Below are 27,536 nucleotides of genomic sequence, written 5' to 3' on the forward strand. Positions count from 1 at the left end.
CAATGAATATGGCTGTAAACAAAACACCTTCCCTTGCCCCTTTGCACATGTTGAACTCAAACAAAGTTGTTGTTTACTAATTCTAATCTTTCAATATTCTAAGGCTCTAATTGACGATTTTTATTGAACGTAATACCGTCTTATTTGGACTGTATATCAGAGGGGCAAAAATTTGTACAGGTGGGTTTTTGCTGATGCTGATTCGGTTGACTTTTTTATTTTAAAACTTCCTAATATATGTTTCTAAGATTTGACCCCCTTTAAAGTCCTATAATTACCCATAAGTATAACCCGAAGTAATTTGACATATGCCCAAAAACTATTTGCGAACCATATCAACCAAATATTTTTTTTTGAAAATCGGTTAAAAAACAAACATTTTATAGGGGTGGGGACACTTTAGGTTGTACACACTGTATATACATATGTGCCTAGATATTTTATTTAAGCTTTCATGCAACGTTGCAAAACACGTTTAAAATAAAATAAGGTACTTGTTAAAAATATTCTAAAGAACCTTCAGTCCGGAATCTGTAGATAAAAGAGTTATTATCAAAAAAAGATTATTTTTCACATGATGTTATTAGTGTTTCTGTCTTTAGATTTACATGGTATTCTTCAATTTACACAAATAGATATGACAGCTACGCCTACGTTGGGATTCTGTCTTTTTCCTTTTTTTCTATCTCTTTTGTAAGCTGCCCAAGGAATCCGTACTTCCAGTTCGGACGAGTTCAACCAGTTCTGTTCGATGTTTTATTATAGTATACGTTTCTTCTGCGAAAAATGTTTATTTAAAAAAATAGTTAAAGATATTTGATTAAATTAGAGATTAGCTCAACCGTAAAGGAACCCAGATCGACCACACGAGATCATATAAATTAATTTCTTCAAATTTGTATGTAACTTTGAGAGTCTAAACAACAAACGACATTGCCCGAACTTGTCCAAATCGAAATACGGATTCCTCGATTTATGTCCTCCTAAAATAATAGAAGTTTTAAACACATAGATCTCCTTTTATCTATATATATATTTTGTTGTAAAACTTGTAGATATTGGCATTAACTATTTTACAAAAATTAAATCAGTTAGATCATATATAAAAACAACCGTCTTTAAAAGAACAGAAACCAAATATTTTACTAGCTAGAAGTATGAGTTCAAATTTAAATGCGCCACTTTGGCGCAAATGCGCCATACCGGCCAACACACATTTCCCACTAAGTTTTAGTGTTCTATTAACCATGTATCTAGTAGGAAATATATGGGTCTTTCAGAAATTTTAGTACGCAGATAGAAAAATTGATAAACGGAGGACTTTGTTTAATATGGAGATAATAAAAATTCCTAATTTAATATTTTTTTAATCTGCGTATTACAGTTTCCAAAAGAACCACAGATTTCCCACTGATTTTAAGTGCACGATATAATAAAGAAAATTCAAATTTGGCGCCATAATCAATATTTTTCCCCCCATTGTGACGTCGCAAATTTATCTTCGTTTCCTATTAGTATTACTCCTCGAAATTCAGAGGAAGCAACATTCATCAACGTTTCAGTGTTCTATTGGCTCCTATGGGAGTTTCCTATCTAAGTAGTATTAATCTATGGATGTTACTTAATCTTCATAATTTGCTTATTTATTTCAGACTTGTTTGGTTTACGGTCTTCTGTGTCTTTTCATGGATTGCTATAGTCAAGAAACAATGGAAAATGCATGCATTTGGCATTATCCTTCAAGGTCTTTGTGTTATCCTATCTGTTGAATGTCCTTTCCCGCCACATTGTCATTGCAACGCTGATTTGGTCTCTAAAAAAATTGTTGTAACCGTGGCAACTCCGCTTATATGTAACTCGGGAGCCTCGAAAACCGAAAACTCATTATCAATCTTGTTTAGTAGCCACCAGATGCATTCCACGTTTTTTAGTACGGAAAGTAATATTTAGTAGTAAAACACCTTTAGACTATTGGGCTAATCATTTTGGTCCAATCGAACCGGATTTTGGTTTATCAAGCCTCATTATGGTTCAGTAATTACAATAAATAAAAAGTGAATGTACAGTATTGCGAAATATCAATGGTCGGCAGCGTAAACAAGCATTGGTAAGTTCACATAATATATTCCTCTCTCTGCATCACATTTTCGATCGTACAGCACGACGTTCTCGAGTCTATTTATAGACATTTTTGTTGATTTTTCAATTTAGACATAATAATTAATTATATGAGCTTGTCTGTGTGATCATTTTACACGCATCATTATGTATCGACCCTAGTTAAAATATTAGGTATATTTTAATAGAAAAAATATTATGAAGCAGGTGGATTATTAGATCGATATTGTTGCCGTGTGTTGAATTATTCGTTAGTGTATTCTGTTGTGACGTATGTAGGTGTTTATTTGCACGTTTGGATGTAAAATAACGTTTTGAATATTAGTGAATGGACAAATTTATTAGATAGGTATTGTGTAATTGTGGGTCAAGTGGGGCTCTTAAACAAGATGAACTACTAAAACTTAAAGTACAAAATACGAGCAAAACAGAAAATTATGAGAATAATTAACGAATTTATGTTTTTATAGCAATATTATGGTATACCTAATATAAAGATTTGAACGCTCGATTGATCATAATAGACATTATTAACTTAAAGTTGAATTAGTTGTTATTTAGCAAGTTCTAGTATTAACATTCGACGAAATCTATCTAAAAGTTATTAGACTACATTTTATAGCCAAATCTTTTGCAGACCTTTTATTTCATATAGAAACGTGTCATCCATTTTTCTCTAAGAGACCAAACAAAAACAAAACAAAGGTAGGAACACAAAGTCACGGTCTCATCAAATCTATGTAATTTTTTTTTCAAAAGCTACACGTGTTTCGCTCTTATCGGAGCATCATCAGGCCTAGACCTACACAGATCACATTACAACTGATCCAGTTGTATAGGAGCGAAACACGTGTAGCTTTTGAAAAAATTACATAGATTTGATGAGACCGTGACTTTGTGTTCTTACCTTTGTTTTCTTTTTATTTCAGACAAATCTTAATAAAATGGGTAGAAAAACAGCTGTGACGGAGGATGTGTTGACTAGTGGTAACCTTATGTTTTATTTCCATATATTTCAAAAACTTTTTAATATAAAAAAAGAGATTTAAGCTTTTTTTATTTTTTGTGACTATAATATATAAGATAAGGCTTTATGGCACATATGAATCTATTTAATTTTAAAAAGTATACGATCTCTTAAAAATACAGTAGGCTGTACCGAACCACACGGTGGTACAGTGTCCATTTAAAGAGGTTCTTCTGAAAAGCATATTGTAGCGAAATTCCGCAATACACTTTTATTGGCAACGTCAAAAACTCTAACCTGACTCGCATTGACTGTCTTTTAATTGTTTCCAAGATAAACACTTACTAAAAAATTAAAACTGAATAAAATGTTACAAAATACGTCTCTTTTAGAGACTTTAAAAACCCATGGAACAATTTAAAAATGTTTAGAATTCCTTCCCTTCGAGATCAATAATTTCAATAGATTACTGACAGGCAAAGCAAGCAAGTACACAAATTCAAAATACAGGGATTTACAATAAAATAATCTAAATAAGCTAAATTGGGGCCAAAACGTGACCTTCAAACAAGATGAACAACTTAAAAACTAGACACTATTAATGAAGATAGACGGAGCAAACTAAACGTATACCTATATACTTACTAATCAACCCTAACTACAAAATCTAAATAGAATAGTACAAAAACCAGGTGAATAATTAACAATTTTACATTTTCATAGTACTGCTTCCCTCTCAAGTTTGATCGGTCTGATTCATCAACCCCTCCACGGTCAAACATAAAGCCATCTGAGTCATGATAAAAAGCTAATTGGACGATCTTTACAATTTTCATATTCGTTGTCGGACGTCGCTGGATCCGGTACACCACGTCGTTGATTCTGGTGACCACATGGAATGGATGGCTTTGGTGACTTGCCTTCGTCCTTCGTGAATTCTATAACCAGACTGTATAAGTGTATACCCAGTTATAAAACTGGTAGAATTTGCCTTTATGTCATAACGTGATTTTAACCTGTTACTTTCTAGGTGAAGTTTATCCCATGGTTAATCGTGGACCATTTGCAAACGCTCTTGGTAGATGGTCTCCTCAAAGGCTTCAGTCTTCTTAGGCGTCCCGGTAATAATATCCAGTATAGCTAAACGAAGTTCATCACCGAAGACAATTTTTGACGAGCTTTTTCCAGACTTGTGAGTAGACTTGTGTAAAGAAGAATGATATCCCAATAAGAATGGTTGTATACAGGTATCCCTGTTGGTTTGCTTAGAGTTAAACACAATTCTTAAAGAGGTTTCAAATGTGCGATTAAATTCCAACCATTCCATCAGACTGAGGATGTAGAGGGGTTGTGTGGGTCTTATTGATTCCCAGCAACAAGTTTGGGCCCTTGCTTGACAAACACTGTCGGCACCAGCGTTCAGCCAGTAAAACCGTTCTCTCAGTTTTGCCAAGGTCTTACTAACTTCTCCAATACCGCCGTGGACAGCTTCAAGAACATCAAAAATTTTCATTTTCTTTTCTATCTATGCTCTCCCAGACTCTTTTTGGCAATCCATCTTGTATAACCAATGAATTCCATGAAGCCCAGTAAGCTTTTACTTCTGGAGATTTGTCAGAAATATCTTTCCATCCTGACCTTGCAATTTCCCGATAATTCAGCTCATAAATAAGGCTAATACTGGATCATTACACTGATCCTGGATTAAACTATCTGCGTCCCACTTTTCAGGACTGTTAGTGCCAACACGATGACAAGTAAATATCTCTGGCTATTGTTTTCCCTTTTAAGTTAATTTTGACAGGGATCCATACAAGGTCGTCTGGCCTTTCCTGTGTTCTATAGTTAAGTGATGCTTTTGTCGCCGTTAAAGCCTCCTTGCTATTTGTTATTCAGGGCTTTTGAATTGAAACAGCCATTTCAGACAAGACATGGTCAGTCCTAAGAATTAATCGTTGACCATACAATTACATGACTTTATGGACATGAATTTATGGACATGTTTCATAGCTTATAACTGGTATGAGGCAATAATGTTTTAGGAAACATACAGTACTTTCTCGACCTAGTTTAATAACTTCTCTTGAACCATGGCTAATGCCATTATCCATTATAAATAAGACGGAAATTCTTAGGTTGGATGGCTATATAATATAAAATGCTTCAGCCACTGGACGTATATTTCAGTCGCCATTTAACTGCAGTTAGGCGCACCTGCATATGGTCCTTAAGGTATTTCCTAGGAAAAATGAGGAAGAGGTGGAATATTATCTCCATTAGCACTGGTTGCTCTGCACATCGGCATAAACGTTCCTCCTTGGCTAAAGTTATTTATCCTACTTATTTTTAACCTTTTATAGCTATAACTTTTTTAGATTCCTGAACAGTCATTAGGGCAGTCTCGTCGACGTTTTAAATTTTATCTGACGGAAACTTAAAATTTTTGAGAATCTCTTTTAAATTGTTGTGTACAACCGCTTTGTTGAACACCATTGCACGTCCTAATAATTTAGGCTCGGCTGATCCAATTCATAGTAGATTTCTCCTTAAAAACTTCGTCATCCAATGCTATTTTGGCCATTTTCTTTTTCATCTAGGACATCGGAACCCGTTTACGATTAGGAGTTAGTCCATGGTGCAAATTAGCACAAACTTGTAAATATTTACATAGCTGGCATTCTTCTTGTGAATATTCTGTTATCAGTATAGTTAGGTGTTAAACTAACTTAAATAGTTTCCGGTTCGATATTTTTGAACTTCTTGAAATACGTTCTTAATGTAGTTCTTGGTATTTTGTAAAGTAAGGCTGTAACATTCACTTATTGCAAATTTCACTTTATCCATTATTTCTAATGTCATTTAAGGCTGTCCTCATTGTTTCCCACTCAATCTTTCCAAACCCCCTCTTTTTTGTGGGTCTTCGTGGCATAGGCTAAAATAGAATAATCCTAATTTAATTATCGGAATTACATACTATAAAAGCATAAAAATGAATGGGTCACAGAACAGTTAATAAAATTTAGGTTTGTAAAATAATTTATACCATAATATTAATACAATGAGGTGATAAGGTAATAATTATAACATGATACCATAAGGTAATAATAGGTAAAGTCATATGGTAACAAGTTAATCTTGATATACAGGGTGTTCCGTTGATCATGTTACAAACTTCTAGGGCAGATAGAAAACGTCAAAAGAAAAACAAAAGTTAATATAAACATGGGTCCGGAAAAGCTTCCTCAGGGAGCTAGAGCTCTTTGAAAATAACCTTTAAAAACTAGTTTTTTTTTAATAGCTCCGGAACTACTTTAGCTACCGCAATTCATTTTGGGAGGTAAATTGCTGTTAGTACGTTTATTCTTTTGAACCTACTAAATAAAAAAAATATTTACCAGGGGCTTCAGAATCAGGGGGGTATTTGGTAAATTTAGGCCCATTTCTTTAAGACTTTAATTTCTGCCCGTTTGGGCATTAGATTATGATGTTCCTTTGCTTTTTACATAAAAAAGGTGCTCTTAGTAAAAGTCGGTAAATATCACTGTTTTTGTGGAAATTGACTAAAACCAAACTAAAATACAGCACCTGAATTAATTATTTTAATAATAATAATAATAATAATAATAATAATAATAATAATAATAATAATAATAATAATAATAATAATAATAATAATAATAATAATAATAATAATAATAATGCTAATTCATTGCCCCTGTCAGTATTTTTTAAATTTGTCATTGTCAGTATTTTTTACATGATATTAATTCCCTTTTTATTACGGTTAAATAATGGAAGATTACACTTTTGCTGAATACGCCAATATGCTTTTAATTTATGGGGAAGTTCGATGTAATGGTAGAGCTGCTTCTCGACTATATGAAGAGCGGTTTCCCGAAAGGCGAATCCCAGCTCACACAATTTTTGAAAGGGTCAATCAACGGCTCAGGGAGACTGGCTCCGTTAAAATAAAACGCCAAGATAATGGCGCGCAAAGGAACATCCGAATCCCGGATTTTGAGGCAGAAGTGCTTCAGCGATTTGAAGATAATCCATCAGTAAGTACTCGAGCAGTAGCTGATGCGATGCATGTAAATCATGTTAGGGTATGGAACGTTGTTAATGAACAGCTTCTTCGGCCCTACCACCTGCAAAAGGTGCAATCATTAGGACCCAATGATTTTATGCCCCGCGTGAATTTTTGCCAGTGGTTTCTTGACCGGTGTACAGAAGAACCTTAATTTCCAAAATACGCTTAATTGGTCCAATTATGTTGCCTCCTCGTTTAACGGGAAATATTTATTTAAATTTTTTAAGAAATGTACTGCCAGAACTATTAGATGATCTGCCCCTAAATATACGACAGAACTTATGGCTACAACACGATGGAGCGCCAGATCATTTTTCACTTTTTGTCCGCGAGTTTATAAATAAAAATTTTGGAAGGCGCTGGATTGGCCGCGGAGGCCCTGTCACCTGGCCAGCGCGCTTACCAGATTTGACACCCTTAGATTTTTTTCTTTGGGGGCATATGAAAAGTCTCGTATATGAAACTCCAGTCGAGTCAGAAGAAGACCTGGTGGCCAGAATTTCCGCAGCTGCTGAAGTAATCCAAACCACGCCTGATATTTTTAACCACGTCAACCTTAATACGGTGCGTAGATACAATAAATATATCGATCGTGGCGGCCGGCATTTTGAGCAATTAATATTTTAAGTTTATTTTTGTAATACCAATCTTTAATAAAATTTCTTTTTTACGTTTCTAAAATTGTTAATTTGTTGGTTCTTTATTACACTTAAAATCATTTAAACATTTTATGCCTCAAGGTAATTAAAGTAACAGTTAATTAATTTGAGTACCAATTTAATAAAGTGGCTACCTTAACTTTTTTTAAACGTTTATTTTTTATTTACGCCAGATTTTTTTTAATTGTTTATTAATAATAATAGGTAATTCATTTTTGTATCTCATAACTTGCTTTTCCTCAATTTTCACAAAAACGGTGATATTTACCATTTACCGACTTGTACTAAGAGCTCCTTTTTTATGTAAAAAGCATAGGAACATCATAATCTAATGCCCAAACGGACAGAAATTAAAGTCTTAAAGAAATAGGCCTAAATTTACCAAATACCCCCCTGATTCTGAAGCCCCTGGTAAATATTTTTTTTATTTAGTAGGTTCAAAAGAATAAACGTACTAATAATTATTTACCTCCCAAAATTGGTTGCGGTAGCCAAAGTAGTTCCGGAGCTATTAAAAAAACAAGTTTTTAAAGGTTATTTTCAAAGAGCTCCCTGAGGAAGTTTTTCCGGATCCATGTTTATATGAACTTTTGTTTTTCTTTTGACGTTTTCTATCTGCCCTAGAAGTTTGTAACATAATCAACGGAACTCTCTGTATAATAATATAAAAAAATAAAGCAATTTAGTAACTTGAAAGATCATTCAGAAAATCTAGTGGACTTACGAGTCGAATTCCATGATGATAAGGCCATTTTTAGGGGGCGAGGGCCTGCGAAGGGCTGTTAATCATAACATAGGGTTTAAGATCTTGCGTTAACATGGCAAATAAAATATTACAAATGGTGAAAACTACTTACGAAGTTTCGAGACGGCTTCCAACCACTTACAAGCATCCTGCTTCCAAAAATATCTAATCCAAAGCAAAGAAACACTAGTGATAACTACTGCCGAATATTAATTTCACTAAAAAGATACTTGCGGAAAGAGATGATGAACCTCTCTCCGTCACAGCTGACAGCACGATTGACTTAGTCGGAAGCAAGAGCTGGAAGATTCTGCTTAAGTAGCAAGAGTGCTTAAGTAGTAGTTTAAAAGACACATGGCCGCAGGACTGGAGATCGAAGAAATCTCTCTTTCTTTCATGACTTTAGCCGCTATGGGCCCAACCTCAACCCATAGATCACGAATAAACCAACTATAGAATGCCTAGTATTAAAAAAATATAGGTAGTGGCAAAATCAGAATAATTCAAACTGCGGCGCTACTGGCGTCAGCTATACTAAACCGGTTGATAAACTCATCTGCAAAGGACAAACAATTACTAACCAAAATCTTGTCCATGCACAATATATTGTAATAAAGAATTAAAGTGGTGATAACATTGATATTGTTTTAATGAAAAATCTGGGTGAATGCTATTAAAAATTAAAGGCAAATATAAATTATAGTGGGTGTCTCAGCCAGCAGTAAAGTAAAATTCTAATTAATAGAATCTTAAATTACGAGACAGTTGTTCTACTAACCAAAACTCTTTATTTTTACTCTCGACGCGTGCTTCTCTAACGATGTTAGCATCTTCGGGTTGTTAGCAACTACTTACAAATCTCCTTACATACTAATGATAAAACTAATAGAGCGGAAAAAGCAATGAAGCATGGCCAAGCAAATCTCAAACAATAACTAAACTATATAATTGACTATAAAGGATTGGACCTTTATTCCTGTTAAGCATGTTTTTTTGATTTTTAAATAAAGCTAAGGTTTTGTATGCATCTAATTTTCTATTGTTATTAACTAAGTAAAGTAATTTTAAGTTGTTTATCCCTACAAAGTGAGCAGTATTTTAAACATTCAGTGACACTTGACATTTCAACTCTTTCATATTTCACATAAGCCAGATGTTCTTTTGTAGCTGATGTGAAATATAGAAGAGTTGAAAAGTTATTACATCATTAGTATATAAGATTTCTACAAGTGTTCAAAAAGTGAATTATTTGTATTAATTTAAATATATATTACAAAACATGTGCTTAAATTTTGCATAGTAAGATAAATTTGTATGCAAGATAAAGAAAGAAAGGGCTTTGAAAGTCAGCATTGCTCATGTTATATGTATAGATTGTTGTCTTCTTTTAGTCAATTGATGTTTAATAAACATTTTAATTTTTTAGTTTTCGTATTCATAATTATGATTTCTATTTTCAGATTTGGTGTCCAAATAGTAAGAATAATGACTCATTCAACTGACTATGGAGATTATGTCGACATTTATATATTTGTTTCCAAATATATCACTTCATTCGCATTGTTAATAGTAACTTTTGCGGATATAGGTACTACGTGTTTTATATCATTTCTAATTTATAAATTTAAGGAGCTTAGGACAAGGACAAACTATATTCTGTTAAATTTAATGATTTCATCTACTCTATATGTTTTGTTAAATTTATTTTTAGGCATATTTAATAAATTTTTAGCATCTGATGTTAAGAATTACGGCGATTCTATAGAACACGGTATGATAGTTGCACTTTTTATGATAAAAAGTACAACCCTTCTATTAGTTTTGTATCTAGCAATTGATTGGTTAATCTTAGCAAACAATTTAAATTTGTTATCCAAGTATCAGCAATACTTATATCCTTTTGTTATTCTAGGCATTTACGTTTTATCCCTAAAGGATTGTCTTCTATATTTTATTATATCCGATAAAACTTTTATGTACATTCAAATTGAATTAATTGGTTCTAATTTACTTTTTTTATTATCAGGGATAATCGTACTTATATTTTTTATTATAAAAAAATGTAAACGCTATTCACTTGAGCAATCAAAAATTGACTATGCTTTAGCAATTTCATGTACGTATTTTATACTATGGTTGCCATGTTTTATTTTGTATATCATTATGTTTATAATTCTACCCGTTTTAGGTGTGAGAATCGAATACATACTTTTAGTAAATCTTGTAAGTGAAACCTTTGGTGTTTTTGGTTATGCTTGTCCTTTAGCTTATGTTGCCGTTCTGTCTATATTTGCCCAAAATTTTAAAAACTCTTTTAATTGTATTTTTAAAAGAACTGGCAGTAACACTGTGTAGAAGATACACGCCCGGCAAACTCACTTCTGTGATGTAAAAATCACTTGCAACTTACAATAACAAGCCTAAGTCATAAGTTTAAAAGAAAATGATAGTGCGGTTTCTATCATTATCCGCTACTAATTAGAGTTAAACACAAATTGTACGTAATGAAAACCGAGACGTGCGGCGTATTGCCCTTTTCTTCTTAGCAATTGGGAAATAGTTAAAGCGTTATCATTATCTTTTTAACTAATCTCTTGGTCCATGATTGGTTGTTGCATTTTAAAGCATGGATATTTCGGTACCTAATAAAAAGTTTGTCAGGTATCTACAATACAATAATAGAAATACAATATTTTAGTGGAAACAACTATGCATGTATAGAATACGGATGTAAACCCAGATTCATATCAATAAAAATGGCGTTAGTTTAAATCTTGTGCCGAAAATTTATCAAGCGCGGGAAAATATTATTTCGATAACGTACAACAAAAAGACTTTTAAAGTCGTTGTGTGAAACGTACCTCACAACACAAATTATTATTGATATAATTCCGGCTTTACATTTTAAATGAAGCATGTGTTATCTGAGTAATGCAGATATATAAGACCCTACTTGTTTCATATCTAGTAATTGATTGCAAGAATCAGCAATGTAATTGCCTTATTATCTTAAACACAATTTTGCTTCTAAGGAATGTGAATGAATTTCGAAGCTACGCCACTGAATTGTGCTATATTTTACAAGTTATTTCGTTTATACCAGACTAATTTTTATAATCTCAGGAATAAATGTGATTGTTATATTACTACAATTATATATCTCAGAGAAATCCTCTCTTCTATAAAAGTTTTTTATATTTTAATTCTTGTAATTATAATTATTACTCTCCGAGTTTATGTACTGAGTAAGTTAGATTAAGAATTTTAATGCTTCTTATAACTTTTTAAAAAGGCTGTAAACATTACACTAGATTGTAACGATGTGCGCAATATCTGGAAAACGTATGAAATTTATATTAAAAAAAACTATTTTTACTAGTTTTTTTCTTTTACATTACCCGACAATATTAAGATTTTTCAACTAATAATCTCAATCAACTAATAATAATTAGGCCGAAAAATATTAACGACTCCTACTGTTAAACTTTACGAAGATCCTAATATCCTGGCAAAAACCGTTAAAAAGCAATGTTTCAGGTTTGAATCCTCGAAAATGATGCATGTATTTGATCATTATTTATTAATAATAATAGGTAATTCATTTTTGTATCTTATAACTTGCTTTTCCGCAATTTTCACAAAAACGGTGATATTTACCATTTACCGACTTTTACTAAGAGCTCCTTTTTTATGTAAAAAGCATAGGAACATCATAATCTAATGACCAAACGGGCAGAAATTAAAGTGTTAAAGAAATAGGCCTAAATTTACCAAATACCCTCCTGATTCTGGAGCCCCTGGTAAATATTTTTTTTATTTAGTAGGTTCAAAAGAATAAACGTACTAACAATAATTTACCTCCCAAAATTGGTTGCGGTAGCTAAAGTAGTTCCGGAGCTATTAAAAAAAACAAGTTTTTAAAGGTTATTTTCAAAGAGCTCTAGCTCCCTGAGGAAGTTTTTCCGGACCCATGTTTATATGAACTTTTGTTTTTCTTTTGACGTTTTCTATCTGCCCTAGAAGTTTGTAACATGATCAACGGAACACCCTGTATAATAATATAAAAAAATAAAGCAATTTAGTAACTTACAAGATCATTCAGAAAACCTAGTGGACTTACGAGTCGAATTCCATGATGATAAGGCCATTTTTAGGGGGCGAGGGCCTGCGAAGGGCTGTTCATCATAACATAGGGTTTAAGATCTTGCGTTGACATAGCAAATAAAATATTACAAATGGTGAAAACTACTTACGAAGTTTCGAGACGGCTTCCAACCACTTACAAGCATCCTGCTTCCAAAAATATCTAATCCAAAGCAAAGAAACACTAGTGATAACTACTGCCGAATATTAATTTCACTAAAAAGATACTTGCGGAAAGAGATGATGAACCTCTCTCCGTCACAGCTGACAGCACGATTGACTTAGTCGGAAGCAAGAGCTGGAAGATTCTGCTTAAGTAGCAAGACTGCTTAAGTAGTAGTTTAAAAGACACATGGCCGCAGGACTGGAGATCCAAGAAATCTCTCTTTCTTTCATGACTTTAGCCGCTATGGGCCCAACCACAACCCATAGATCACGAATAAACCAACTATAGAATGCCTAGTATTAAAAAAATATAGGTAGTGGCAAAATCGGAATAATTCAAACTGCGGCGCTACTGGCGTCAGCTATACTAAACCGGTTGATAAACTCATCTGCAAAAGACAAACAATTACTAACCAAAATCTTGTCCATGCACAATATATTGTAATAAAGAATTAAAGTGGTGATAACATTGATATTGTTTTAATGAAAAATCTGGGTGAATGCTATTAAAAATTAAAGGCAAATATAAATTATAGTGGGTGTCTCAGCCAGCAGTAAAGTAAAATTCTAATTAATAGAATCTTAAATTACGAGACAGTTGTTCTACTAACCAAAACTCTTTATTTTTACTCTCGACGCGTGCTTCTCTAACAATGTTAGCATCTTCGGGTTGTTAGCAACTACTTACAAATCTCCTTAGATACTAATGATAAAACTAATAGAGCGGAAAAAGCAATGAAGCATGGCCAAGCAAATCTCAAACACTAACTAAACTATATAATTGACTATAAAGGATTGGACCTTTATTCCTGTTAAGCATGTTTTTTTGATTTTTAAATAAAGCTAAGGTTTTGTATGCATCTAATTTTCTATTGTTATTAACTGGGTAAAGTAATTTTAAGTTGTTTATCCCTACAAAGTGAGCAGTATTTTAAACATTCAGTGACACTTGACATTTCAACTCTTTCATATTTCACATAAGCTACATGTTCTTTTGTAGCTGATGTGAAATATAGAAGAGTTGAAAAGTTATTACATCATTAGTATATAAGATTTCTACAAGTGTTCAAAAAGTGAATTATTTGTATTAATTTAAATATATATTACAAAACATGTGCTTAAATTTTGCATAGTAAGATAAATTTGTATGCAAGATAAAGAAAGAAAGGGCTTTGAAAGTCAGCATTGCTCATGTTATATGTATAGATTGTTGTCTTCTTTTAGTCAATTGATGTTTAATAAACATTTTAATTTTTTAGTTTTCGTATTCATAATTATGATTTCTATTTTCAGATTTGGTGTCCAAATAGTAAGAATAATGACTCATTCAACTGACTATGGAGATTATGTCGACATTTATATATTTGTTTCCAAATATATCACTTCATTCGCATTGTTAATAGTAACTTTTGCGGATATAGGTACTACGTGTTTTATATCATTTCTAATTTATAAATTTAAGGAGCTTAGGACAAGGACAAACTATATTCTGTTAAATTTAATGATTTCATCTACTCTACATATTTTGATAAATTTATTTTTAGGCATATTTGTTAAATTTTTAGCACCTGATGTTAAGAATTACGGCAATTCTATAGAACACGGTATGATAGTTGCACTTTTTATGATAGACAGTATAACCCTTCTATTAGTTTTGTATCTAGCAATTGATTGGTTAATCTTAGCAAACAATTTAAATTTGTTATCCAAGTATCAGCAATACTTATATCCTTTTGTTATTCTAGGCATTTACGTTTTATCCCTAAAGGATTGTCTTCTATATTTTATTATATCCGATAAAACTTTTATGTACATTCAAATTGAAATAATTGGTTCTAATTTACTTTTTTTATTATCAGGGATAATCGTACTTATATTTTTTATTATAAAAAAATGTAAACGCTATTCACTTGAGCAATCAAAAATTGACTATGCTTTAGCAATTTCATGTACGTATTTTATACTATGGTTACCATGTTTTATTTTGTATATCATTGTGTTTATAATTCTACCCGTTTTAGGTGTGAGAATCGAATACATACTTTTAGTAAATCTTGTAAGTGAAACCTTTGGTGTTTTTGGTTATGCTTGTCCTTTAGCTTATGTTGCCGTTCTGTCTATATTTGCCCAAAATTTTAAAAACTCTTTTAATTGTATTTTTAAAAGAACTGGCAGTAACACTGTGTAGAAGATACACGCCTGGCAAACTCACTTCTGCGATGTAAAAATCACTTGCAACTTACAATAACAAGCCTAAGTCATAAGTTTAAAAGAAAATGATAGTGCGTTTTCTATCATTATCCGCTACTAATTAGAGTTAAACACAAATTGTACGTAATGAAAACCGAGACGTGCGGCGTATTGCCCTTTTCTTCTTAGCAATTGGGAAATAGTTAAAGCGTTATCATTATCTTTTTAACTAAACTCTGGGTCCATGATTTGTTGTTGCATTTTAAAGCATGGATATGTCAGGTATCTACAATACAATAATAAAAATACAATATTAGTGGAAGCAACTATGCAAGTATAGAATACGGATGTAAACCCAGATTCATATCAATAAAAATGGCGTTAGCTTAAATCTTGTGCCGAAAATTTATCAAACGCGGGAAAATATTATTTCGATAACGTACAACAAAAAGACTTTTAAAGTCGTTGTGTGAAACGTACCTCGCAACACAAATTATTATTGATATAATTCCGGCTTTACATTTTAAATAAAGCATGTGTTATATGAGTAATGCAGGTATATAAGACCCTACTTGTTTCATATCTAGTAATTGATTGCAAGAATCAGCAATGTAATTGCCTTATTATCTTAAACACAATTTTGCTTCTAAGGAATGTGAATGAATTTCGAAGCTACGTCATTGAATTGTGCTATATTTTACAAGTTATTTCGTTTATACCAGACTAATTTTTATAATCTCAGGAATAAATGTGATTGTTATATTACTACAATTATATATCTCAGAGAAATCCTCTCTTCTCTAAATGTTTTTTATATTTTAATTCTTGTAATTATAATTATTACTTCCCTAGTTTATGTAGTATTGAATAAATTAGATTAAGAATTTTAATGCTTCTTATAACTTTTTTTAAAAACGCTGTAAACATTACACTTAGTGCATGATTGTAACGATGTGCGCAATATCTGGAAAACGTATGAAATGTATATTAAAAAAAACTATTTTTACTAGTTTTTTTCTTTTATATTACCCGACAATATTAAGATCTTTTAACTAATATTCTCAATCAACTAATAATAATTAGGCCAAAAAATATTAACGACTCCTACTGTTAAAACTTTACGAAGATCCTAATATCCCGGCAAAAACCGTTAAAAAGCAATGTTTAAGGTTTGAATCCTCGAAAATGATGCATGTATTTGGTCCAATACAGCCTATAAAATATTACAAACATAATATTATTATTGCTATTGAAGAACAATAACTTGATTGCCCAATAAGTGCTAAAAACCTTAAAGTAATTTTGGATGTATTTAATTAATAAATAATATGAATTATGAATTATTTGCTTTTTATCTATTTGTTCTAACAAATTTAGTTATTACATTTATTGGACATGAAACAAAATGGCGAAATGAATATAAATTTAAAACGAATTATCAAATATTCAGTTTAAATAATAAACGAAATATTGTTTAATTAATTATCAAAAGAATTATTGTCTTAAATAAATTTAAGTAAATTATTATGTTACGGTATGTGGTAGGGTAAATCGAGGAGAGATGGACCAGTAGGAGAGATGGACCACTCGCGATATCTCGGAAACCGTGGCAACAGTGCTTGCCGCGCCGGTGTAGAATGATGCAATAGCATTAGTTGTTGATCGTTGACCGTTTTTTAAAAGTTATCGAGTTATTTTCTTCTGAATCGTCATCGAAATTTTGCATGGTTTTTTTCTTTGAACAGTTACTTCACTTGAGGTAAGTTTTAAGTTACGTTTTAGACATGTAATAGGCAAATATGTATTTCGGTATGCACTTAACCTCAAAAATAAAGCGTTCACATGTTTGTTTGCTTGAGGCTTTACTGGTCCATCTATCCTTTTTTAGGACAGACGGACCAGCACGGGATAGGAGAGATGGACCTATATAATAAATGATTGTTGTTTCAGGATAATAATGCCCAATCAGTATATTCGCAAACGAAATGTGCCCGAAAGGGGTTCTTGGTCTGCAGAGGACTTATGTTCTGTCATTAATGCAGTAGTGTTTGGCGAAATATTTATTAAATGCGTTAGCTTTGTCAATGTTGTTAATTATATTTGATTATATTATATTAAGCTTATTATTGGAGGTATATTGATTTGAGCTTTTAACTTCATTAATAATTTTTCATTTTTTTTAATATTAAATTTATTTTCCTCTAGCAAATTTGAATTATAAATTTTTTGGTGCATTGGTTATTTAGTTCAGTATTGCCCTTATTTTATCTTTTTTAGTTTATCTCTTTTGCGAATCGACCGTAGTTCTAGACCGTAATCCGTAGAACGTAATCTATGGTTTTTTATAACCATTCATGGTGATTTTATATTCATTATATTTTATGTGCTTAAGTCAAAGTCAAAATATTCTTTATTTATGTATGACTTATGTATGACTATTGCAGTTTCCAATATAAGAGTGAGAAAACTGTTAAAATTCTTTCAGCTACAAAAAGAGGTTTACAAAAGACTCTCAGACCAACACCACATAGATACCTTAATGCTTTTTTCTGAATAGTAAACATTATGTTAAGGAGTCCCTTGGAGCACAAACCCCAAAGTGGCAACCCATAACGGATATAAGAGTCTATTAAGGTGAAATAAACTGAACGAGCAAACAACCCCCCGAACTCATGCCTGGCAACCCTGACTGCAAAACAACCAGAAGAAAGTTTAGCAGCGAGGCCCAAAACGTGGTTGTCAAACCTTAAACTCTCATCAATGAAGAGGCCGAGAAATCGACAATAACCCCCCCATGTAGTGGACTCTGCTCATCAAACAAAAAACCCTCTACATTACACTTAAAGCCCAGAACAAAAGTCTTATCAACATTGAATACAAGCTGATTGCAGATGCACCACTCTTTAATTTTGTGAAGGTACTATGAGAGATCTGACTATTTTTTGATCTTTGTTATGCCACAGAATTGTAGTATCATCGGCAAAGTAAACCACTAGTGCATGCAGTGATAGAGAGCTTAAGTCATTAACGTATAATAAAAATAAAATAGGACCTAACACCGACCCTTGAGGTACACCACATTTAAGGTGTGCTATCCCTAACGAAAATCCAGATGCAACCACCCTCTGGGTGCGGCCAGACAGGTATGACTTCAACCACTCCAAAGCCTGCACTAAATCCGTAAAAATCAAGCTTTGACAGCAGTATTCCATGATCCACACAATCGAAGGCCTTGGACAGATCACAAAACACCGCTGCTGCAGCCTCCTTGGAGTTCATGGATAGATACACACTCTCCAAGAATCTGAAAATGGCATCCTGCGTGCCCTTAGATGACTGAAATCCATACTGATTGGGAGACAGCACATTGTATTTGGTCAAAAAAGAGACAATTCTCTTTTTTGCAAGCCTCTCAAGAACCTTGGTGAGGGTACACAAAATTAATACGTAATAGTAATACAAAATTGATATGGGACCGAAGTTAGAGGGTCGGTCCAGGCTACCACCTTTATGAAGAGGGATAATCATAGCTTCCTTTAAACAGGATAGGAACTCGCCCTGAAGAAATGACTGATTGATGGCCAAACCAAAGCACCTAAAGCGCTCGCAGGCAGAAGTGACAGCAGACGTGAAGAGATACATACCATCGGAACCCGAAGACCTATGATTCTTCAAGCACTGAATTGTTTCAAGGACCTCGGTGGCATTTACAGGGTGGAAAAAGAATGAATTGGAGTGAAATGGAATTTATTTTATCACCTAATGTATAATAAAAGGAAGAAAATGGTTGTGGAGCAGCCCGAACGTGATCCGATATACCCACTGAGTGTACTGAACAGGTAACACCGTCCAAATTACTGCAGAAATAATCAATAGTGGTCGATGAAGAGGACGAAATACGGGTGGGTGCATTAACATGCATGGTGAGTGCAAATGATTTGAAGATTCCATCAAGAGAAATTCTTTGCGGTAAGGAAGCCTCTGAATAATTAATATTAAAATCTCCAGCCAAGATAACACGCGAGTGAATAGGGAGCTGGGACAGAAGATAATCTAACCTGTCAAGACCACACTGATATCCCCAGAGGGCGCACGATATATTGTCAAACGAAGATAATTCATTAAAAAACATTTTAAATTTTATTTTATTAATATAAAAATCACTTAAAAATATTCGTTCGGTATACCAGGTCATTTACCCACAAATTGTGTAAGTAACAATTTCCTGATTGCATGATCAAATAACCAAGTCATTTCCATCGTAAAAAGATTGCAAAAGTACTTTGTCGACAGAATGATGGTTTGGAAAAAACCGGAAATTCTGCTGACAAAGAAAATTAACACTAGGGTACGACGAACGAAATTTGGCGGAGTTACGACCGGGTCTCGGGCAAGAAGAGGTAACCGAAAGCAGTGCGGAAAAGCTTTGTGAAATGTTTGCTCCAAGAATAATAATAATGTAAGTACAACATTTTATCATATCGAAGAAGATCACAATTATTGTCACTTTATTAAGTTACGTAACATTACTTTCACTTTAATTATAGAATTCGCTACATATTCCCATGTACTTAAATTATTAATCCTGTTATGTCGATCTTAGTTTATCTCTTGTCAAATTAGCTCTTTTATTTGGGTAACTCTACTTAAATCGTTATAATTATATTTTGCTGTCAATACAAGGTATTTAGTAAACTATATTTTGTTTCAATGCTAAAGCGTACCTTAAGGTCCCAGTTACATACAATGTATGTAACCGTCACACGGCCTTGTCCTAGACCGGGCCAACCTCCGGTGCGACATATGGTGGAGGCGCCGTCCCTTTTTTCCTTTTTTTTAGCGAGACATGTTAGTTTTTTTTTTTTTTTTTTACTATACAGTTTAGACATAAAGTGGAGGCACAGTTTATTTTCTTTTCTATACAGTATGATTAAAAATTTAATTAAGATCTTTTATTTTTATTTTTGATTTGCGACATAAAGAGGAAATGACAGAATTAATAATTTTAAAAAATAATTTAGAGATATAAAATTTAATACAATAATTGCGGTCTTCGACATTAAGGTCTATTTTATTTTATTTTTTTTTTGACATACTTCAGTAGATATATCGAATATATGTGAATATAGGTGATACTTTAAATTTAAGTTTTTTTTTTAATTCAGCGAATTTTATTATTCCATTTATTATTTATTTCATAATTTATTTATTTTTTTTAAATAATAATAATGGGTTGCAAAATTAGTAAAGAAACCGTGCAATCCAAAATTAATCGAACAGAGCAATATATCATAAAATTATTCGGAAATTAACGAATAAAAATAAATACAAAAAAAATATACAAATAAATGTCGTTATTCTGTTAACGCTAATGAACAAAGACGGGATTGTAGCCCGCAGTAAAACAAAGAATAAAGTCGAAAAACCAGGTCCCTTAGATTTTTCAAATATTTCCGAATTTAACCCCAAGCACCAAAGCTCGAGTGCTAATGTATTTGCTCCGGCAGTGTCATTAAAAAGGACACCACCAAATTTAGCGAAAGTTTGTGGTAGCCAATTTACATTTGATTTGCCATTACACAAAACAGGTAACACAAAAAGCAGTTCTACACTAAACCAAACACCGAGATCCTCGACACCCAGACCTACACCTACAAAATCAAACGATATTTTAAATTTAAAACAATCAAACAAAATAACACATTTTCAAGAGCCAAACCCAGATTTTGACTCACAAGAAGATACACTAGTCCAAGACACATCAACACTAAACACGACTTCAGAAGAAGTTCGATCCACGGACACAACTGCACACGCTGGGCAGAAACCGAGGCCCTACCTAGCGGAAAAGCAGGGCCTGTAGCCAGATTTATACTAGAAAAAATAATAACACGACACGGTGCACCAAAGCATTTATTAAGCGACAGGGGTAAAGTTTTCCAGTCAGAAATAGTACGAGAACTTTTAAAAAGAATGGGCACAGCTAGTCAGTTCACGACCGCTTACCACCCTTCGACTAATGGTCTAACAGAACGGCTCAATAAAACTCTAGCGGATATGATTGCTATGTATACCAATACCAACCAAACAAATTGGGACCAGTATTTACCCCATGTGACATTTGCTTACAATACATCGAAACAAAACACTACAAGGTTTTCGCCTTTTATGCTGGTATACGGCAGAGAACCCATCCTACCGATCGAAGCAACCCTAATGCCGCCTCCCAACCCCCAGGACAGTAGTGAAATAAGAGATAAAGCACTACTATTAAGGAATTTGGCAGTGCAGAATATCCAGAGGAGGCAGGGTATCGATAAACTACGCTACGACACCAAACATAGACATATAGAGTACGCCGTAGGAGACCAGGTGAAAGTATTCACCCCTATAAGAAAAGTGGGGAGAAGCGAAAAACTACTTTTAAAGTGGTTCGGTCCATACTATATAACTAAGAAGACTTCAGACGTAGATTACGAAATTCAAAAAGGTTCAAATAAAAACGCGAAAAGAGATATAGTTCATGTTAGTAGAATACTCCCTTATAACGACCCCTGGATCCCAGACGCGACCCCAAATGTACAATAATCGCCATAAAAATCGAAAAACTCTGTAATGTAAATACGTGACATATATAAATTTATATATATAGTACCTCTTATAGATTCTTTTTTTTACGGTACATGTTCTATATTACAAAATATATACGAACATTTTTTTTTCTTTTCTTAATGGATTCTGTTAACAGGAGATACAACTCAACTTATTTATTACATTATTTTTAGCATCTAAGATAAATATCATGCTAATCATAAATATCATGACCGCATTACAATATGCAAAATAATCAAAAATAATATATCACTACAAATTAAAGAACCTAAGACTATAGTCGGTTAATTAGTAACTTAAGGTGTACAAAGCGAAACCATACACACTTAAATTCCTGACGACATACCTTATTTTTAATTCGTAGCAATATATAAATATAATAAGTGTAAATATTTAATATAATAAGTATAAGGGGTATATATAACGGATATATAGATATAAATAGATGAAAAGTTCATGTAATACGACAAGCTCATAGCTTGGGAAATATTATTTCATTATATGCATGAATATTATAGTATTGTTACATACGGTTAGATTAGGTTTGATGTGAGTGGGACACCTGGTCCATATTGACTCACTCCTAAGTTTACTACATATAACTAATATATAGGTTAATTCATAGACAAAGGGATAACATTCATATTTTAAATAAAATAAATAAATAAAGAAATTAAATACGTATATATATAAACGTAAATATATACTAAGTATATTAAACTCAAAGTAATCAATAGGTATATTAAATTAACTTTAAATAAGTAGATAAATATTGATTAGTTTAGATACGTAAAGAAACAAATATACATAGAGTACAAAATGTAATGTAACGCAAAATACCTTACAAGTTAATTTGAGATAATACGGACGACATAGGCTATAATAAATTACTTTATAAATCCTTTAGAATGGTAGGATATATAAAGAACACTATTTTAAAAAAAAAAAAATATTTTAATGCTATTATTAGGTTAATCACTATGGTGCTAAATCAGGCGCAGAACATGAAGGAAGAACAAGATTACAGAGTTGAGGTAAGCGCGGGAGCTTATTGGAAACCACTCCCAGCGACAAGAATCTATGAAGCTACAGTACCATTGACATATGAAACGGAATGGACCGAGGATACCGATGACCACACGATGGATGTAGGAAATCTCAAATGCAGCCAATTGCAAACGAACGAATGCTTCGTAATAAATAGTATAAATGGACTAAATAAAGCATTCTTCAAAGAATTAACTTTACTTAACGAACACTGGGGCATAGCACCACTAAGAAACAACGAACCATCTAAGAGAGAGAAGAGGTCTCTAGACTTTATAGGCTCAGGATTATCATGGTGTTGCGGAGTGGCAACATTGCAAAAACTAAATATGGTCGAAAACTCAGATGACGAGATCAGGAAAAGGCTAGACACAATGTCACAAGGACTGTCCGATACCGTAAAACAAATGAGCGAAAACTCCAAACACTTTCAAGACTATGAGAAATTAGTCGCAGCAACGTTCTCGGACACGGAGCTAAGGATAAAGAGCATAGAGAGGTTCACTAAACAACTGGAAAATAAGGTGGCAAATATGACAAACGAACAGGAATTACTAATAATGACAAACCTCTATAACGGATATCTAAACCTAAAAAGGATGGTATTACTAGTAAGGACTCTCAGGAGACAAGCTATCGTAAATTCATGTAGACACCATAAAATACCGGCGGAAATTGTCAACCCGCAAGTCCTAAAAAAGGATCTGGAGGATTTCGAGTCAAAAATCGCAAATTCAGAACAAGGACTGGCCATCCCTACATCTGAACTAGCAGCATACTTCGAAATGCCCATATGTGACTGTTCCTTTACAAAATCAAGTATATATGTTCACATAAAAATTCCAATAATTAAGAAAAACAGAAATTGGCAACTACTAGAGTTAATAACCACACCCTTTGCTTGGTATAACCAGACCTGTATTATACGCCACCAACCGCTATACATTGCAGTGTCCAAAAACGGAAATAACGAGGGCGACTTAAGACAAATATCGGGGACAGGCCTACATGAATGTAAGCCATACCAAAATAAATTATGCTATTTACCTAGATTCTCAGCAGACATCCTACAAGGGCCTGAATGTGCGAAAATCCTATATCAAGGGGCAACAGTAAAAGAACTAAGCCAATACTGCCCAATGGACTGCCACTCAGCAACATCGATGACAATATCCGAAATTAAAGACGAAACTTATGTCATTACCCACCCGAAACAGGACATGACCATCTCTTGTGATAAAAATAAGCCTAAGAAATTAGACACGACATTAGCACGCCAAGGCTCTATCAAAATTTTCCTCCCATGCAAATGCCACCTCAGCGTAGGCAATGCAGTTATTATACCTGAAAATTTCCCTTGTCCAGAAAACATCACTACCAATGCAATAGTAACCCACATAATACCTGCAACCTGGTCAAATCTAAATTCCTATATCCTCAATCCCAACATTATTAGTACCCCACCACTCTACAAAAACATTTCCGAATGCCTAAATACAAATTGGACACTAGAGATACCCCATCTTAACCTCACATCCAGCGATAACACCTTAAAAAACATTCTAAAATCAGTAGAGAAAAACTATCCAAATGTAATCACTTATGGTGATACACATAGCTTTCACGGGGACTCATTTTTTCTAATTTGGAACATAACCATTTCAATCTTGGTAGCATACATCCTAATTAAACAAAATAGAATAGCAATAGTAGCGGCAGTTCCACAAATACGTGGAGAAATAGACTGTCATGAAAAAAGCTCCTCAACAAGTGTTAATCACGAGGCTCTCTATATAATAATTTCCACTTCATGTTTACTTTTCCTTCTATTCTTATTTACTTATATTTTATATATAACGCTCAGATACTTCAAAAACAAACCAAAAAATTCAACTACAACCCAAAATCCCATGTCCATTAGAAATGCAAAAACATTTGACGAAACAATATTATACCCAATCCCCGACCCAGGCAATGACCCCGAACCGAGCGTCGAACCAAACGCCATGTCAAGGTTCCGGCTAGATATAAAAAATAGTGCTAGCCTTTTATCACTGTCCCCTGGTAAAAAAGTAGATGCTAGTATAGAACGCATCGAAATAGAATAATTACTTATTATTTTACGCAAGCTTGCATATAGTTAGTATATACTGGGGCCCCTCTGAAGATGATACATTTCACCATGTTATTTAAGCCTTAATTGTAGTCATGACAATCTAAACAATTTAAGGATAAATATCATAGTAATTTGCAAATCACATCAGAAAACGTATAAATAATTTTGATAATACGCGCGTATATACATATTCGAAATGAAATTTATTGAAATAATAATATATTGAAATGAGATGATAATGGGGAAATATTATAAATATATCGCCGGTAGGCGAAGGACAGCGAGCCTAAGGCACATAAATATTTAAGTAGAAGCTAAAAAGAAAACATATTATTAAAAATAATGTAAAAGAAAGGGTCTAATTAATAATCTATAAAAGTTAAAAAGACATACATAAATAAAAGTTATTTAGAAGAGAGGGGATAAACAATTAATGAATAAAAAATATATTTTTTTTGGGTTTTCTATAAATAAAACACTTTGTTATCTAAACTCGAAATACAAGAAACTTCAAAAGATCTGAGACAAAGGAAAATTAATAAAATTTGATTATGAGTCAAATTATCCTAAAATATATAATACAAAAATTGCGAGGAAGTCAACAATTTCTCAAGATATGATATAAAGATTTAACATGAAATCAAAATGATTAAATATAAAACCATTAAGCACCATATAATAGCACATACTTACACTTTGTTCTTTCTTTACATCTAAACATACCATGAGATGCCACACGTACAAATTCGACCTGAACAGAAAATAAGGGTACGCTCCTACCAGAACCACAGAAAGTAGCCGATGGAACCAGAACCAGAGCCAAACAGGAACACCTCACATCCGCGCACTGCCTTGTTGTCAGTCCTGATCATCCCAATCGCAGACAGGGTGATGCCAGAGCCATGGCCATCCCAGGACAAGCTAAGTTACCACTGCGCCAATGGTCAAAGTCCAAACTTGCCCGAACTCACGACGCTACCAGCAGCGGGTTGAAGTGTTCAACCTATGATCTCCAGTAGGGGATGCCAACATTACGAATCATGGATTCAGCTGAAGATACGGCAGGGGCCATCCGTAAAACACAGTAAGCTTATGGGATAGCTCACTGGAAATGGTCAAGAAGGGACAAAACAAAAACCAAAAGTTTTGTCACGCCACAGCAGCTGCAATGAAGGAGTCTCTGCCTACAGGTTCCAGGAAACCGACGGCGTTGAAGGACTGGTACAAAACAAGGGAGAAGTCAGGCATACAAGGGGGTGTCATGTGATGTCGCAAGGGTTGCCAACGGACGAATGGAGGCGTCAAACCCGTAGGCGTTCCAGACGAGGAGTCAGACATACATGGGTGAAGGTGTCCTAGGACGACACATGGAGGCGTCAAACCTGTAGGCGTTCCAGACGAGGGGCAGGCGACAACGCTATGAACGTCGCCGCGTCGCCACCTTATGGACCGGACCCGGATGCTGAAGACATTTTGTGTTCAGAGACTACGTAGTATTAAAAAATGTGGACATCAAAAGCGATAGTTACATTAATTGTAGTTAAAATTTAATGAATAATAAGGGTTCAGCTCTAATTAATTATACGTTATTTAGGTACATCGTTGTTCTGATCTTACTAATTGTAAATTTTTTTTTCTTCTGGGTCTTCTTCGATCATGATTTCGATTGTTAACAATAAAGCTGGAGGCCAGCTTTTCTATGCCCGGGGGATATGTCAAACGAAGATAATTCATTAAAAAACATTTTAAATTTTATTTTATTAATATAAAAATCACTTAAAAATATTCGTTCGGTATACCAGGTCATTTACCCACAAATTGTGTAAGTAACAATTTCCTGATTGCATGATCAAATAACCAAGTCATTTCCATCGTAAAAAGATTGCAAAAGTACTTTGTCGACAGAACGATGGTTTGGAAAAAACCGGAAATTCTGCTGACAAAGAAAATTAACACTAGGGTACGACGAACGAAATTTGGCGGAGTTACGACCGGGTCTCGGGCAAGAAGAGGTAACCGAAAGCAGTGCGGAAAAGCTTTGTGAAATGTTTGCTCCAAGAATAATAATAATGTAAGTACAACATTTTATCATATCGAAGAAGATCACAATTATTGTCACTTTATTAAGTTACGTAACATTACTTTCACTTTAATTATAGAATTCGCTACATATTCCCATGTACTTAAATTATTAATCCTGTTATGTCGATCTTAGTTTATCTCTTGTCAAATTAGCTCTTTTATTTGGGTAACTCTACTTAAATCGTTATAATTATATTTTGCTGTCAATACAAGGTATTTAGTAAACTATATTTTGTTTCAATGCTAAAGCGTACCTTAAGGTCCCAGTTACATACAATGTATGTAACCGTCACACGGCCTTGTCCTAGACCGGGCCAACCCCCGGTGTGACAATATACAAATAACGTACATATTAAACAATTTACAAAAACACACCGAACACTCAAAAACCCGTTCAACTGAGGCATCACCAAACTTATCAACAGTACAGAAAAAGTAGACATTTTTTGCTGTAATGTTCATTAAGAACCTCTTTCCAATGTTCGATGCTTAATTATTGATAGAACTTTTCATAGTTTATTATTAGTATTTGTTTCTTATTCGAATATGTATTTAAAGATATCTTATAATTTTTAACTTTTTATGTTTCTAATTAATAGGCA

General features: G+C 33.4%; 2 protein-coding genes and 1 long non-coding RNA gene across 10 annotated transcripts; all 3 read left to right on the top strand.

The window, feature by feature from the left end:
- Positions 1 to 1,233: 1,233 nt before the first annotated feature.
- LOC126734941 (uncharacterized) lies at positions 1,234 to 16,083 on the top strand. Of its 8 annotated transcripts, XM_050438795.1 has the most exons (5): positions 1,600 to 2,107; positions 3,048 to 3,105; positions 3,809 to 4,065; positions 4,116 to 4,277; positions 10,040 to 11,954. In XM_050438795.1, the coding sequence occupies exons 4-5, from the start codon at positions 4,168 to 4,170 to the stop codon at positions 10,932 to 10,934; spliced, it is 1,005 nt and encodes a 334-aa protein (XP_050294752.1). In that variant the 5' UTR covers positions 1,600 to 2,107; positions 3,048 to 3,105; positions 3,809 to 4,065; positions 4,116 to 4,167; the 3' UTR covers positions 10,935 to 11,954. The 8 variants fall into 8 exon arrangements, 3 of the variants coding, with proteins under 3 accessions (XP_050294753.1, XP_050294752.1, XP_050294751.1); XM_050438796.1 differs by lacking the exons at positions 3,048 to 3,105; positions 10,040 to 11,954 and adding an exon at positions 14,181 to 16,083 and having other exon boundaries at positions 1,234 to 2,107; XM_050438794.1 differs by lacking the exon at positions 3,048 to 3,105.
- A 480-nt stretch (positions 16,084 to 16,563) lies between these two features.
- LOC126734954 (uncharacterized) lies at positions 16,564 to 17,189 on the top strand. Its single transcript, XR_007660225.1, has 2 exons — positions 16,564 to 16,836; positions 17,028 to 17,189. It is a non-coding gene; the product is annotated as an uncharacterized LOC126734954 (long non-coding RNA).
- A 2,268-nt stretch (positions 17,190 to 19,457) lies between these two features.
- Positions 19,458 to 27,162, top strand: LOC126734935 (uncharacterized). Its single transcript, XM_050438780.1, has 2 exons — positions 19,458 to 19,536; positions 22,660 to 27,162. Exons 1-2 carry the CDS (start codon positions 19,511 to 19,513, stop codon positions 24,842 to 24,844), a joined length of 2,211 nt encoding a protein of 736 aa, XP_050294737.1. The 5' UTR covers positions 19,458 to 19,510; the 3' UTR covers positions 24,845 to 27,162.
- Positions 27,163 to 27,536: the final 374 nt, after the last annotated feature.

The sequence above is a fragment of the Anthonomus grandis genome, chromosome 4, assembly GCF_022605725.1.
Source record: "Anthonomus grandis grandis chromosome 4, icAntGran1.3, whole genome shotgun sequence".
NCBI classification, from domain to species: Eukaryota; Metazoa; Arthropoda; class Insecta; order Coleoptera; family Curculionidae; genus Anthonomus; species Anthonomus grandis.